The sequence below is a fragment of the Coregonus clupeaformis genome, chromosome 5, assembly GCF_020615455.1.
Source record: "Coregonus clupeaformis isolate EN_2021a chromosome 5, ASM2061545v1, whole genome shotgun sequence".
Classification (NCBI taxonomy): Eukaryota; Metazoa; Chordata; class Actinopteri; order Salmoniformes; family Salmonidae; genus Coregonus; species Coregonus clupeaformis.
Window position 1 is genome coordinate 43,802,795 of NC_059196.1, and position 16,556 is coordinate 43,819,350.

General features: G+C 46.9%; 1 protein-coding gene across 1 annotated transcript in view; it reads left to right on the top strand.

Moving 5' to 3' along the window:
- Positions 1–16,556, top strand: part of tenm4 (teneurin transmembrane protein 4) — a 586,910-nt gene that overhangs the window by 108,557 nt on the left and 461,797 nt on the right. Inside the window, exons 2-3 of the mRNA XM_041876707.2 lie at positions 10,923–11,218; positions 15,790–16,089. Of these exons, the coding sequence (XP_041732641.2) occupies positions 10,990–11,218; positions 15,790–16,089 (529 nt within the window). The 5' untranslated portion in view covers positions 10,923–10,989. The remainder of the gene's footprint in view (positions 1–10,922; positions 11,219–15,789; positions 16,090–16,556) is intronic.

Sequence of the window (16,556 nt, forward strand, 5' to 3'; positions counted from 1 at the left end):
GGGTGGAGGAGTCTCCTCAATCTCAAAGTCCTGGAGTGGACCAGCTACCACCCGGCCTGAGGAGAGACACATGGAACGAGGGGTTAATATTCTTGTAATCAATAGGTAGTTCTAACCTGTAACTCACCTCGTTCAATCTCCTCAGGACTTTAAAAGGCCCCACAAACCGCCCGACCCAGCTTCCGGCAGGGCAGGCGGAGGGGCAGGTTTCTGGTTGAGAGCCAGACTCGATCTCCAGGTGCGTACACTGGCCCCTCACTGCGGTGTAGGTCGGCGCTCGTCTTCTGTCGACGTATGGCACGCTGCAGATGGACGTGTGCAGCGTCCCCACGTCTCCTCCGAGCGCCGCACCCACTCATCCACAGCGGGGGCCTCGATCTGGCTCTCATGCCATGGTGCCAGAACCGGCTGGTACCCTAATACACACTGAAAAGGGGTTAGTTGGGTGGAGGAGTGGCGGAGAGAGTTCTGTGCCATCTCGGCCCAGGGCACATATCTCGCCCACTCCTCCGGCCGGCCCTGACAATATGACCTCAGAAACCTACCCACATCCTGGTTAACACGTTCAACCTGCCCATTACTCTCCGGGTGGTAACCCGAGTAAGGCTTACCGAAACCCCCCAACCGTTCCATAAACGCTCTCCACACTCTGGAGGTGAACTGGGGGCCTCGGTCAGACACTATATCCTCGGGTACCCGTAATGCCGGAAGACATGGGTAAACAGAGCCTCAGCGGTCTGTAGGGCAGTGGGTAGACCCGGCATGGGGAAGGAGACGACAGGCCTTCGAGAACCGATCCACAACGACCAGGATGGTAGTATTCCCCTGTGAGGGGGAAGGTCGGTAACAAAATCCACCGAGAGGTGGGACCAGGGTCGTTGTGGAATAGGCAGGGGTTGTAGCTACCCCTGGGCAAATGTCTGGGCGCCTTACACTGGGCACACACCGAACAGGAGGAAACATAAATCCTCACATCCCTAGCTAACGTTGGCCACCAGTACTTTGTGCTAAGGCAGTGCACTGTCCGGCCGATACCCGGATGGCCAGAGGAGGGGGACGATGAGCCCAACAAATGAGGCGATCGCGTACCTCGAGCGGAACGTACGTCCGACCCACTGGACACTGTGGAGGACTTGGGTCGGTGCGTAACGCCCGCTCGATCTCGCCATCAACCTCCCATACCACCGGTGCAACCAGACAAGACTCCGGTAGTATGGGCGTGGGCTCAACGGACCTCTCCTCCGCGTCATACCGCCGAGACAGGGCATCTGCCTTCCCGTTCTGGGACCCAGGGATGTATGTGATTTTAAACACAAACCGGGCTAGAAACATAGTCCAGCGGGCCTGGCGAGGATTCAGTCTCCTAGCTGCCCGGATGTACTCCAGGTTACGATGGTCAGTTAGAATGAGGAAAGGGTGTTGAGCCCCCTCGAGCCAATGCCGCCACACCTTTAGGGCCTGTACCACGGCTAACAGCTCCCTGTCTCCTACGTCATAATTCCGCTCCACCGGACTGAGCTTTTTAGAATAAAACGCACAGGGACGGAGTTTAGGTGGAGTGCCAGAACGTTGGGAAAGAACGGCCCCTATACCGGCCTCTGACGCGTCCACCTCTACTTGGAACGGTAAAGAGGGATCCGGATGCGCCAACACCGGCGCCGAGGGTAAACAGGTCCTTCAGTCTCCCAAATGCCCTGTCCGCCTCAGCTGACCACCGCAAGCGCACCGGACCCCCTTTAACAGAGACGTTATGGGAGCTGCCACCTGTCCAAAACCCCGGATAAACCTCCGGTAATAATTCGCAAAACCCAAGAACTGTTGCACCTCCCTCACAGTGGTTGGGGTTTGCCAATTACGCACAGCAGACACCCGGTCTACCTCCATCTTCACCCCTGACGCAGATAACTGGTAACCCAGAAAGGAGACCGACTTCTGAAAAAACAGACATTTCTCTGCCTTGACATATAGGTCATGCTCCAACAGCCTCCTCAATACTCGGCGCACCAGGGCTACATGCTCTGCTCGGGTAGGACTGTACACCAGAATGTCGTCGATGTACACAACTACTCCCTGTCCCTGCATGTCCCGGAAAATCTCATCGACGAAGGATTGGAAGACTGAGGGAGCATTCATTAACCCATATGGCATGACTAGATACTAGTAGTGTCCGGAAGTCGTGCTAAACGCTGTCTTCCATTCATCGCCCTCTCTAATGTCGCACCAAGTTATATGCGCTCCTGAGATCCAATTTTGTAAAGAACTGCGCACCGTGCAGTGACTCCGTCATAGTCGCAATCAGAGGAAGTGGATAGCTGTACTTCACCGTAATCTGATTGAGACCGCGGTAATCAATACACGGGCGCAGACCTCCATCCTTTTTCTTCACAAAAAGAAACTCGAGGAAGCGGGTGAAGTGGAGGCCCGTATGTATCCCTGTCTCAGAGACTCAGCGATGTACGTCTCCATTGCCTTCCTCTCCTCTTGAGACAAGGGATGCACATGGCTCAGCGGGAGAGCTGCTCCTGACTGGAGATCTATCGCACAATCCCCCGTCTATGAGGCGGCAGCTGCGCCCGCCCTAGTCTTACTAAACACCAGTTTCAAATCCTCATACTCGGGGGAATATGCAGTGCTGTCATTAGATTCGGACTTTCCACGAGGGTCGCCCCTATGGAAACACCCAGACACCGCCCCTCACACTGGGCAGACCACCCTTTAAGAGCTTTCTCTCGCCACATAATAGTAGGGTCATGGGTCATCAACCAGGGAAGGCCCAGCACTACCGGATACGCAGGAGAGTCAATCAGATAGAGCTGAATCGTCTCCTCATGACCCTCCTGCGCCATCATCTGAAGGGGCGCTGTGACCTCCCTAATCAACCCAGACCCTAACGGACGGCTATCTAGGGCATGAACAGGGAAAGGCTTATCAACTGGAAGGAGGGGAATCCCTAACTCTATACAAAACTGGCGATCTACAAAATTCCCAGCTGCGCCTGAATCTACCAGCGCCTTATGCTGGGAACGAGGTGCAACCTGTGGAAAACAAACAGGCAAGGTTAGGTGCACGACAGAAAGCTCTGGGTAAGTAGGGCGCCTACTCACCTGGGGGACCCCCAATGCGTGACCTGCCTTCTCCTCCACCGGGGACCCTCCCCAACACCTAGCCGCGGTGTGCCCTCCACGGCCACAGTTAGTGCAGGGAACGGCCCCCCTCGGGTTCCTACTCCTCCGGTCTCTAGCGCCAGCACCCCGAGCTCCATAGGGCTCGGCTCGGAGGTGCTGGAGAGTGGACTGAGCGAACCCCACCCGGGGACGTCCACGGGTGGCGAGCAGGGTATCCAGCCGAATGGCCATGTCGACAAGTTGGTCAAAGGTCAACGAGGTGTCCCTGCACGCCAACTCTCGCTGGACGTCCTCCCGGAGGCTGCAACGGAAGTGGTCTATATGGGCCCGCTCATTCCACCCTGCATCGGCCGCTAGAGTCCGGAATTCCAAGGCAAAGTCCTGGGCGCTCCTCATCCCCTGTCGAAGGTAGAACAGACGCTCCCCCGCCGCCTTCCCCTCTGGTGGATGGTCAAACACAGCACGGAAGCGGCGGGAGAACTCCGCATAGTTAGTGGTAGCGGCGTCCATTCTCCTCCATTCAGCGTTGGCCCACTCAACGCCTTTGCCCGTGAGACAGGAGATGAGGGCTGAGACGCTCTCGTGTCCCGAGGGCGCCGGGTGTACGGTGGCGAGGTAGAGCTCCACTTGCAGCAGGAACCCTTGACACCCGGCAGTGGAGCCGTCGTACGCCCTCGGGAGCGAGAGCCGAATCCCACTGGGTTCCGGAGATGGGACAGGAGGACTGGCCGATGGGGATGGTTCGGTACGGGGGGTCGTGGGCACCCCGCTGGTTTCCCATCGGTGGAGAGTGTTCATCACCCCCTCCAGGGCATGACAGACCTGGTTAATCCGATCCTCCTGCCCACGAAGACGTTCCTCCATACCTGCTGTTGGCGCGGTCGCTCCTGCTGATTCCATGGAAGGATGCGTGATTCTGTCAGAGTGGTGTGTGGGGATGAGTGAAAGGAATCAAGCGCAGGAACCAGGATGACTTCAACCGTCTTTAGTAATGTCCAACACATGAACAATGAGCCGCCAACCCAACCGGGTGGCGCAAACAATTACGCACAAACACAGTGCGTATACACAGAAAAGCGCACACAGTGCGAACTCTCGGAAAAAAACAACCACGAGAGATACAAACTCCTCTGAAGCAGGCTGACAATAAACAATCACGCATAACACCTGACCCAAACAAACGAAACTAAATAGGGAACATAATCAAACACAAACAAGGGACAGGTGTTACAAAGAGACAAAACCAAATGAACATGAAACATAGAACGGTGGCAGCTAGTACTCCGGAGACGACGACCGCCGAAGCCTGCCCGAACAAGGAAGAGGAGCAGCCTCGGCCGAAACCGTGACAAAGGCTGTATGAAGGGAACATCTAAGGCTGTATAAAGGGAACATCTAAGGCTGTATGAAGGGAACATCTAAGGCTGTATAAAGGGAACATCTAAGGCTGTATGAAGAGAACATCTAAGGCTGTATAAAGGGAACATCTAAGGCTGTATAAAGGGAACATCTAAGGCTGTATGAAGGGAACATCTAAGGCTGTATGAAGGGAACATCTAAGGCTGTATGAAGGGAACATCTAAGGCTGTATGAAGGGAACATCTAAGGCTGTATAAAGGGAACATCTAAGGCTGTATGAAGGGAACATCTAAGGCTGTATGAAGAGAAAATCTAAGGCTGTATGAAGAGAACATCTAAGGCTGTATAAAGGGAACAGCTAAGGCTGTATGAAGGGAACATCTAAGGCTGTATGAAGGGAACATCTAAGGCTGTATAAAGGGAACATCTAAGGCTGTATAAAGGGGACATCTAAGGCTGTATGAAGGGAACATCTAAGGCTGTATGAAGAGAAAATATAAGGCTGTATGAAGAGAACATCTAAGGCTGTATAAAGGGAACATCTAAGGCTGTATGAAGGGAACATCTAAGGCTGTATGAAGGGAACATCTAAGGCTGTATGAAGGGAACATCTAAGGCTGTATGAAGGGAAAATCTAAGGCTGTATAAAGGGAACATCTAAGGCTGTATAAAGGGGACATCTAAGGCTGTATGAAGGGAACATCTAAGGCTGTATGAAGGGAAAATCTAAGGCTGTATGAAGGGAACATCTAAGGCTGTATGAAGGGAACATCTAAGGCTGTATGAAGGGAACATCTAAGGCTGTATGAAGGGAACATCTCAGGCTGTATGAAGGGAACATCTCAGGCTGTATGAAGGGAACATCTAAGGCTGTAAGAAGGGAACATCTATGGCTGTATGAAGGGAACATATATGGCCGTATGAAGGGTTCATCTAAGGCCGTATGAAGGGGACATCTAGGCTGTATGAAGGGAACATCTAAGGCTGTATGAAGGGAACATCTAAGGCTGTATGAAGGGAACATATAAGGCTGTATGAAGGGAACATATATGGCCGTATGAAGGGAAAATCTAAGACTATATGAAGGGAACATCTAAGGCTGTATGAAGGGAACATCTAAGGCTGTATGAAGAGAAAATCTAAGGCTGTATGAAGAGAACATCTAAAGCTGTATAAAGGGAACATCTAAGGCTGTATGAAGGGAACATCTAAGGCTGTATGAAGGGAACATCTAAGGCTGTATAAAGGGAACATCTAAGGCTGTATAAAGGGGACATCTAAGGCTGTATGAAGGGAACATCTAAGGCTGTATGAAGGGAACACATAAGGCTGTATGAAGGGAACATCTAAGGCTGTATGAAGGGAACATCTAAGGCTGTATAAAGGGGACATCTAAGGCTGTATAAAGGGGACATCTAAGGCTGTATGAAGGGAACATCTAAGGCTGTAAGAAGAGAACATCTAAAGCTGTATGAAGGGAACATCTAAGGCTGTATGAAGGGAACATATAAGGCCGTATGAAGGGAACATCTAAGGCCGTATGAAGGGGACATCTAGGCTGTATGAAGGGAACATCTAAGGCTGTATGAAGGGAACATCTAAGGCTGTATGAAGGGAACATCTAAGGCTGTATGAAGGGAACATCTAAGGCTGTATGAAGGGGACATCTAAGGCTGTATGAAGGGAACATCTAAGGCTGTATGAAGGGAACATCTAAGGCTGTATGAAGGGGACATATAAGGCCGTATGAAGGGAACATCTAAGGCTGTATGAAGGGAACATCTAAGGCTGTATGAAGGGAAAATCTAAGGCTGTATGAAGGGAACATCTAAGGCTGTATGAAGGGAACATCTAAGGCTGTATGAAGGGAAAATCTAAGGCTGTATGAAGAGAACATATATGGCTGTATGAAGGGAACATCTAAGGCTGTATGAATGGAACATCTACGGCTGTATGAAGGGAAAATCTAAGGCTGTATGAAGAGAACATCTATGGCTGTATGAAGAGAACATATATGGCTGTATGAAGGGAACATCTAAGGCTGTATGAAGGGAACATATATGGCTGTATGAAGGGAACATCTATGGCTGTATGAAGGGAACATCTAAGGCTGTATGAAGGGAACATCTAAGGCTGTATGAAGGGAACATCTAAGGCTGTATGAAGGGAACATATATGGCCGTATGAAGGGAACATATATGGCCGTATGAAGGGTTCATCTAAGCACTCTCTCTTGACTTGAATCAATCAATGAGACCTCTGCATTCTTGTGTGTCTCAAATGGCACCCTATTCCCTATATAGTGCACTACTTTTGACCAGGGCCCATAGTAGTGCACTGTATAGGGGATAGGGTACATTTAGGACGCAGTCACAGTTAAAAATGATATCAATGCTTTATCATTTACCATCATCATGTGACCTCGGGCCTCTAGTCATGAAACGAATCATGCTGGGAAATGTTCCCGCCTTAAGTAAGAATCAGGCTTCATCAACGTGATACTGATCCATCATATCAAACTTTATCAACGTGAAACTGATCCATCATATCAAACTTTATCAACGTGAAACTGATCCATCGTATCAAACTTTATCAACGTGATACTGATCCATCATATCAAACTTTATCAACGTGATACTGATCCATCATATCAAACTTTATCAACGTGATACTGATCCATCATATCAAACTTTATCAACGCGATACTGATCCATCATATCAAACTTTATCAACGTGATACTGATCCATCGTATCAAACTTTATCAACGTGATACTGATCCATCGTATCAAACTTTATCAACGTGATACTGATCCATCATATCAAACTTTATCAACGTGATACTGATCCATCATATCAAACTTTATCAACGTGATACTGATCCATCATATCAAACTTTATCAACGTGATACTGATCCATCATATCAAACTTTATCAACGTGATACTGATCCATCATATCAAACTTTATCAACGTGATACTGATCCATCATATCAAACTTTATCAACGTGATACTGATCCATCGTATCAAACTTTATCAACGTGATACTGATCCATCATATCAAACTTTATCAACGTGATACTGATCCATCATATCAAACTTTATCAACGTGATACTGATCCATCATATCAAACTTTATCAACGTGATACTGATCCATCATATCAAACTTGATCAACGCGATACTGATCCATCATATCAAACTTTATCAACGTGATACTGATCCATCATATCAAACTTTATCAACGTGATACTGATCCATCATATCAAACTTTATCAACGTGATACTGATCCATCATATCAAACTTTATCAGCGTGATACTGATCCATCATATCAAACTTGATCAACGCGATACTGATCCATCATATCAAACTTTATCAACGTGATACTGATCCATCATATCAAACTTTATCAACGTGATACTGATCCATCATATCAAACTTTATCAACGTGATACTGATCCATCATATCAAACTTTATCAACGTGATACTGATCCATCATATCAAACTTGATCAACGCGATACTGATCCATCATATCAAACTTGATCAACGTGATATTGATCCATCATATCAAACTTTATCAACGCGATACTGATCCATCGTATCAAACTTTATCAACGCGATACTGATCCATCGTATCAAACTTTATCAACGTGATACTGATCCATCGTATCAAACGATTGGATCGTGAACTTTATTTTGTCAAAATCAATCCTGCTAGTGGTTCATGCAGTTCTATGCTTCAGTGTTCTGTGTTTAGAGCAGAGAGATAGAAACACTGCCATTCATACAAATACTAGCAGTTATCCATTCATACAAAGAGCGTCTGCTAAATGACTAAAATGTAAAAATGTAAATGCTGATTTTGTACGTTTGCCCACTGACAAAGACATGATCAGTCTATAATTTTAATGGTAGGTTTATTTGAACAGTGAGAGACAGAATAACAACAACAAAAAATGTCAAAAATGTAATAAATTGATTTGCATTTTAATGAGGGAAATAAATATTTGACCCCTCTGCAAAACATGACTTAGTACTTGGTGGCAAAACCCTTGTTGGCAATCACAGAGGTCAGACGTTTCTTGTAGTTGGCCACCAGGTTTGCACACATCTCAGGAGGGATTTTGTCCCACTCCTCTTTGCAGATCTTCTCCAAGTCATTAAGGTTTCGAGGCTGACGTTTGGCAACTCGAACCTTCAGCTCCCTCCACAGATTTTCTATGGGATTAAGGTATGGAGACTGGCTAGGCCAGTCCATGACCTTAATGTGCTTCTTCTTGAGCCACTCCTTTGTTGCCTTGGCCGTGTGTTTTGGGTCATTGTCATGCTGGAATACCCATCCACGACCCATTTTCAATGCCCTGGCTGAGGGAAGGAGGTTCTCACCCAAGATTTGACGGTACATGGCCCCGTCCATCGTCCCTTTGATGCAGCGAAGTTGTCCTGTCCCCTTAGCAGAAAAACACCCCCAAAGCATAATGTTTCCACCTCCATGTTTGACGTGGGGATGGTGTTCTTGGGGTCATAGGCAGCATTCCTCCTCCTCCAAACACGGCGAGTTGAGTTGATGCCAAAGAGCTCCATTTTGGTCTCATCTGACCACAACACTTTCACCCAGTTCTCCTCTGAATCATTCAGATGTTCATTGGCAGACTTCAGACGGGCCTGTATATGTGCTTTCTTGAGCAGGGGGACCTTGCGGGCGCTACAAATACTAGCAGTTATCCATTAATACAAATACTAGCAGTTATCCAGTCATACAAATACTAGCAGTTAACCATTCATACAAATACTAGCAGTTATCCATGCATGCAAATACTAGCATTCTCTATTCCCATTTCCATAGAAGAGAACACAACACTTAATTAAAGGGTTAAGAAATAATAATACTTGAAGGTTTTTAAACAGTTGTGTGTGTTTTGTTAAGGTTTTGTATTTGTGCTATCAGGTTAGTAATACTAGTTTATATTCTGAGTATGTGTTTGCATAGTGTGTGTGTGTGTGTGTGTGTGTGTGTGTGTGTGTGTGTGTGTGTGTGTGTGTATAATTCGTTTTTTTACAGACATAAAAGCGTAACCTTACTTTGAGCAGCCCTCCGCAAGCATCTTTGTAAGAAATATAGATGCAGGCAAATTATATTTCATCCACGAGGTGTGTTGTTCATACTATTACCGTGTCCCAAATGGTACCCTGTTCGCTGTAGCGCTCTATGGGCTCAGGTCAAATTTTAGTGCACTATATAAGAAATAGTGTCCCATTTGGGATGCAGCTTATGTTAATTTTAATTTTAATAACTATGGTAATGGGTTCCGTTGTAGAGATATAAAATGCTGCGTACCCTCTGCACCCTTCCCCTATGACATTGAACTATACTGAACACATTGATCTTGGATGTAGTAGTTTTGTATACTGAACAAAAATATATATATAAACACAACACGCAACAACTTAATCGATTTTACTGAGTTACAGTTCATATGAGGACTGAACTAAATTAATTAGGGCCCTAATCGGTGGATTTCACATGACTGGGAATACAGATATGCATCTGTTGGTCATAGATACCTTCTTTTTTTTTTTTTATGGGCCTCACGATGGGCCTCAGGATCTCGTCACAGTATTTTTGTGCATTGAAATTGCCATCGATAAAATGAAATTGTGTTTGTTGTCCGTAGCTTATGCCTGCCCATACCATAACCCCACCGCCACCATGGAGCACTCTGTTCACAACGTTGACTTCAGCAAACCACTCGCCCACACGACGCCATACACGTGGTCTGCGGTTGTGAGGCCGGTTGGACATAGAGCCAAAAACTCTAAAATGATGTTGGAGGTGGCTTATGGTAGATAAATTAACATTACATTCTCTGGAAACAGCTCTGGTGGACATTCCTGCAGTCAGCATGCCAATTGTACACTCCCTCAAAACTTGAGACATCTGCGGCATTGTGTTGCGTGACAAAACTGCACCTGGCCTTTTATTGTCCCCAGCACAAGGTGCACCTGTGTAATGATCATGCTGTTTAATCAGCTTCTTGATATGCCACACCTGTCAGGTGGATGGATTATCTTGGCAAAGGAGAAACGCTCACTAACAGGGATGTAAACACATTTGTACACAACATTTGAGAGAAATAAGCTTTTTGTGCGTACGGAACATTTCTGTGATCTTTTAATTTCAGCTCATGAAACATGGGACCAACACTTTACATATTGCGTTTCTATTTTTGTTCAGGGTACATTGGAGCAGGTTATCTAGACTAGAGGTATATTTAGCTAAACAGGGTTTCTACAGACTGAATACTCACCCCCTATAGTCCTCACTCGAAGTGAGGATTGGTGTTTCAGACAAAGGCACAAACAAACTCCAACCAATGAAACAAACAGTCCCTTTCACTCACCTCACCTCTCCTGTGTTTTGTCTTCCTCTGTTACAGAGTTGCTGTGACTGACTTGGCCGCGTAACCTACTGTTGATGTGTAAGAGAGCGAAGCAGCATCCACCATGGAAGTGAAGGAACGCAGACCGTACCGCTCGCTGACGGCTCGGCGGGACACAGAGCGGCGCTACACCAGCTCCTCGGCGGACAGCGAAGACGGAGGGAAGGTCAACCCTAAAGGTTACAGCTCCAGTGAGACTCTGAAGGCTTTTGACCAGGAATCCAGGATGGCCGCCTATGGCAGCCGGGTCAAAGATATGGTCCACCACGAGGCAGACGAGTTCTGTAGGCAAGGTGGGGTAACACACATTTTAGTAATTAATTAATTCATACGGGGGGGAAAAAATAATTTAAATAATTGTAAGTGTATAGTTAAAAACACTGTATTGGGAATGAATAGAACAATTCTCAGTAGATCTACTGATATTCAGAAGGTTCCTGCAGCAGGGAGACAGAGAACATAGACAGAGTATAATTTAGACAACAAAGCATCAAGATTGCCTCACACAGCTGAGTTGAAGACAACATACTAGTCCAGCCTAATCTCTTCTGAAAATAAACAGGTTAAATGCCCAACCCCTAACACAGGGATAATCCAAAATGCACCTAAATGGGTATCATCAATTTAGATTATTAATTCCCTTCACAAATCAATACTTCTCAATAGTTATCATATCAATTACTAATACTTGATAAAAGAACATTAAAATATCAGCACAGAACATAATATCCTTATTATTTCATTCAACATTCAACGAATAAAGATATTAGGAAAACACCCCTCGACATAGTAGGATGTAGAACAATTGAATTACTGAGCGTGCCGCACCTTGCTGGATATCTACAGTATATGACTGTCATTTGGTTAGTGTCCTCCTCACCTCGATAGTCTACTGAAGTGTGTCCTCTGGAAGTTTTGAAATCTGCTCCTTTGAATCAGCTGTTGTTTACTCTGAGGAGAAAAGCATGCACACATTAAAAACGTATCCTTTATCTAGAAAATGTTTTGCACAACTAGCTACATTCCCTTTTTTTATTGCTTTACACATTTATTTTGTGATTCCACCCCTGTAAACGTCATTTACCTGATGAAGGAAGCAGATGGGGAGTCAAGCGTATCTGTCTCATTGTTTCCTCTCCTCGTTTCCTCTCCTCGTTTCCTCTCCTCGTTTCCTCTCCTCGCCTCCTTGATTAACTTTGATGTTTTTTCATAGATGAGCAAAACCAATTTAGATTCTCCCATAGCAACGTCAATCTGAAATAAACAATGTTACAATTTCTTCTTGCGTGTGATCTTTTATATTACAAATGTCCATCAATCGAAATGTAAATAAATATTGTCGAAAACGCTGGTAACATGAACAAACGTTTAGCAAATCATTTGCCATCTGTGTTTGGCGCCACATGAGTTAATAGGAATGGAGTGAAATGTCTGTGATGGGTGCTCTGCAGTGCGTATCGTCACAATATGATTAAGCAATTTGAAAACATATATTTGTTTCTAACAGAATCAATTCAGGCATCATTTTACTGCTCTGTTATTCGATGCTCATGTAGCGGTGCAAGATAACAAAAAAATATCTAATAAATGCTCTTGCCTGCTCACAATATTCCCCACATCACATCCTTACAACAGATCTCCCACAAGATGATTCTATTCAGGGTAAAGATAGAACAAGTGATTCCAATTGATCATGTTATAATACAGTGGCATTCGGAAAGCATTCAGACCCCTTCACTTTTTCCACATTTTGTTACGTTACAGCCTTATTCTAAAATTGATTACATTATTTGTTGTCCTCATCAATCTACACACAATACCCCATAATGACAAAGCAAAAACAGATGTTTTAGACATTTTTGCACATTTATAAAAAATTAAAAACAGAAATATATTTACATAAGTATTCAGACCCTTTGCTATGAGACTCAAAATTGAGCTCAGGTGCATCCTGTTTCCATTCATCATCCTTGAGATGTTTCTACAACTTGATTGGAGTCCACCTGTGGTAAATTCAATTGATTGGACATCATTTGGAAAGGCACACACCTGTCTATATAAGGTCCCAGAGTTGACAGTGCATGTCAGAGCAAAAACCAAGCCATGAGGTCGAAGGAATTGTCTGTAGAGCTCCGAGACAGGATTGTGTCGAGGCACAGATCTGGGGAAGGGTCCCAAAAAAAGGTCCCCAAGAACACAGTGGCCTCCATCATTCTTAAATGGAAGAAGTCTTCCTAGAGCTGGCCGTCCGGCCAAACTGAGCAATCGGAGAGAAGGGCCTTGGTCAGGGAGGTGACCAAGAACCCAATGGTCACTCTGACAGAGCTCCAGAGTTCCTCTGTGGAGATGGGAGAACCTTCCAGAAGGACAACCATCTCTGCAGCACTCCACCAATCAGGCCTTTATGGTAGAGTGGCCAGACGGAAGCCACTCCTCAGTAAAAGGCACATGACAGCCCACTTGGAGTTTGCCAAAAGCCACTTAAAGGATTCTTAGACCATGAGAAACAAGATTCTCTGGTCTGATGAAACCAAGATTAAACTCTTTGGCCTGTAAGCCAAGCGTCACGTCTGGAGGAAACCAGGCACCGCTCATCACCTGGCCAATACCATCCCTACGGTGAAGCATGGTGGTGGCAGCATCATGCTGTGGGAATGTTTTTCAGCGGCAGGGACTGGGATACTCTTCTGGATCGAGGAAAAGATGAACAGAGCAAAGTACAGAGAGATCCTTGATGAAAACCTGCTCCAGAGTGCTCAGGACCTCAGACTGGGGTGAAGGTTCACCTTCCAACAGGACAACGACCCTAAGCACACAGCCAAGACAATGCAGGATTGGCTTCGGGATAAGTCTCTGAATGTCCTTGAGTGGCCCAGCCATCTCTGGAGAGACCTGAAAATAGCTGTGCATCAACGCTCCCCGTCCAACCTGACAAAGCTTGAGAGGATCTGCAGAGAAGTATGGGAGAAACTCCCCAAATACATGTGTGCCAAGCTTGTAGCGTCATACCCAAGAAGACTCGAGGCTGTAATCACTGCCAAAGGTGCTTCAACAAGGTACTGAGTAAAGGGTCTGAATACTTATGTAAATGTATATATAAAAACAACCAAAATGTTATTTCTGGGCAAAATAAATTACAAACCTGTTTTTGCTTTGTCATTATGGGGTATTGTGTGGAAATTGTGGAAAAAGTGAAGGGGTGTAAATACTTTCCGAATGGGCTGTATATTCCCTGTCACTGTTTTCAAGTGTGGCATTTAGGAAACCTAAAAGACTTGGTGAAATTCTTGTTATTAGAAGAGAAGTGCCATTCTGGTAGTTTGATTTTAACGAGTCTGCAGGGGGAGAGGGCTGCAGGGGGGGGGGAGGCTGCAGGGGGGAGGGAAGCTACAGGGGGGGAGGGAGGCTGCAGGGGAGAGGGAGACTGCAGGGGGAGAGGAGGCTGCAGGTGGGAGGGAGGCTACAGGGGGGAGGGAGGCTGCAGGGGGGGGCTGCAGTGGGGAGGGAGGCTACAGGGGGGAGGGAGGCTCCAGGGGGGAGGGAGGCTCCAGGGGGGAGGGAGGCTACAGGGGGGAGGGAGGCTACAGGGGGGAGGGAGGCTGCAGGGGGGAGGGAGGCTCCAGGGGGGAGGGAGGCTACAGGGGGGAGGGAGGCTCCAGGGGGGAGGGAGGCTCCAGGGGGGAGGGAGGCTCCAGGGGGGAGGGAGGCTCCAGGGGGGAGGATCAGGGGGAGGGAGGCTACAGGGGGAGGGAGGCTACAGGGGGGAGGGAGGCTCCAGGGGGAGGGAGGCTACAGGGGGAGGCAGGAGCTAGGGGGAGTACAGGGGGAGGGAGGCTCCAGGGGGGAGGGAGGCTGCAGGGGGGAGGTGATGAGGGACCTGTATCTGATGCTTCCCTGATGTATTTTATGACCTTCTGGGTTGCATCCCAAATTCCATATATAATGCCGTTATGGGCCCTGGTCTAAAGTAGTGCACCGTGTAGGGAATAGGGGGCCATTCTCTGGTCTAAAGTAGTGCACCATGTAGGGAATAGGGGGCCATTCTCTGGTCTAAAGTAGTGCACCATGTAGGGAATAGGGTGAAATGTGGGACCCATCCCTAATGAGCGGGCGGTGACCTGAAACATCCTTTAGTAAAGCCTTTTCCACACCATGGATGCTAAATGTATAGGAAGGAGTAGCACTGCAAGTAGTGGAAGTCTGCGGAACATAAACCTGCATTTCCTATAAGGCTTCAGCAATAATAAATACTACCTACAGCTCTTATATCTATATAGGCTCTCTTACTGCTTCTTTACCCTCTCTGATGTTGCACAATGTTAAGGGCAGTACATCATATTGTCTGTATTGTACTGGTTTTATTGCAAATATGGATACATTTTCTCTTCTCTCTGTCTGTCTCTGTCTGTCTGTCTGTCTGTCTGTCTGTCTGTCTGTCTGTCTGTCTGTCTGTCTGTCTGTCTCTGTCTCCTCTGTCTGTCTGTCTGTCTGTCTGTCTGTCTGCCTGCCTGTCTGTCTGTCTGTCTGTCTGTCTGTCTGCCTGTCTGCCTGTCTGTCTGTCTGTCTGTCTGTCTGTCTCTGTCTGTCTGCCTGCCTGTCTGTCTGTCTGTCTGTCTGTCTGTCTGTCTGTCTGTCTGTCTGTCTGTCTGTCTGTCTGTCTGTCTCTGTCTCCTCTGTCTCCTCTGTCTCCTCTGTCTCCTCTGTCTCCCTCTGTCTGTCTGTCTGTCTGTCTGTCTGTCTGTCTGTCTGTCTGTCTCTGTCTCCTCTGTCTCCTCTGTCTCCTCTGTCTGTCTGTCTGTCTGTCTGTCTGTCTGTCTGTCTGTCTGTCTGTCTGTCTGTGTCTATCGTACCGTTCCTTCTCCAGGAGCAGATTTCTCTCTCAGAGACCTAGGTTTCGGGGATCCCATCCCTCCCCACGTGGCGTCCTACCGTGGCGACCTGGGTCTTGGCTCGGGTGTGGGTATGGGCATGGGCCTGCCTCACCGTGACTACTCTGTGAGCATGGGCTCGGACGCCGACACGGAGACGGACGGGATCATGTCCCCGGAGCACGCTGTTAGACTGTGGGGTCGCAACATCAGGTCGGGACGTAGCTCCTGTCTGTCCAGCAGGGCCAACTCTAATCTCACCCTCACAGACACAGAGCACGAGAACACTGAGAACGGTAGGGAACTGAAGCTTTCAACTTTATGCTATAGGATACGACATTTGTGTGTATGTGTCTTGTTGCTTTGCCTGCTGATTTAGATGTAATAGTATGAGGGAAATGGATGTACATGAAAACACAGAGAACGGTAAGGCTGCTTCTCCTTTAGGACCTTAATGAACTGGATAGAACTGGAAAGAACTGGATAGAGCTGGATATTGTACCTAGGATAGAACTGGATAGAACTGGATATTGTACCTTGGATAGAACTGGATATTGTACCTTGGCTAGAACTGGATAGAACTGGAGAGAGCTGGATATTGTACCTTGGATAGAACTGGATAGAACTGGATATTGTACCTTGGACAGAACTGGATAGAACTGGATAGAACTGGATATTGTACCTTGGATAGAACTGGATATTGTACCTTGGATAGAACTGGATAGAACTGGATAGAACTGGATATTGTACCTTGGATATAACT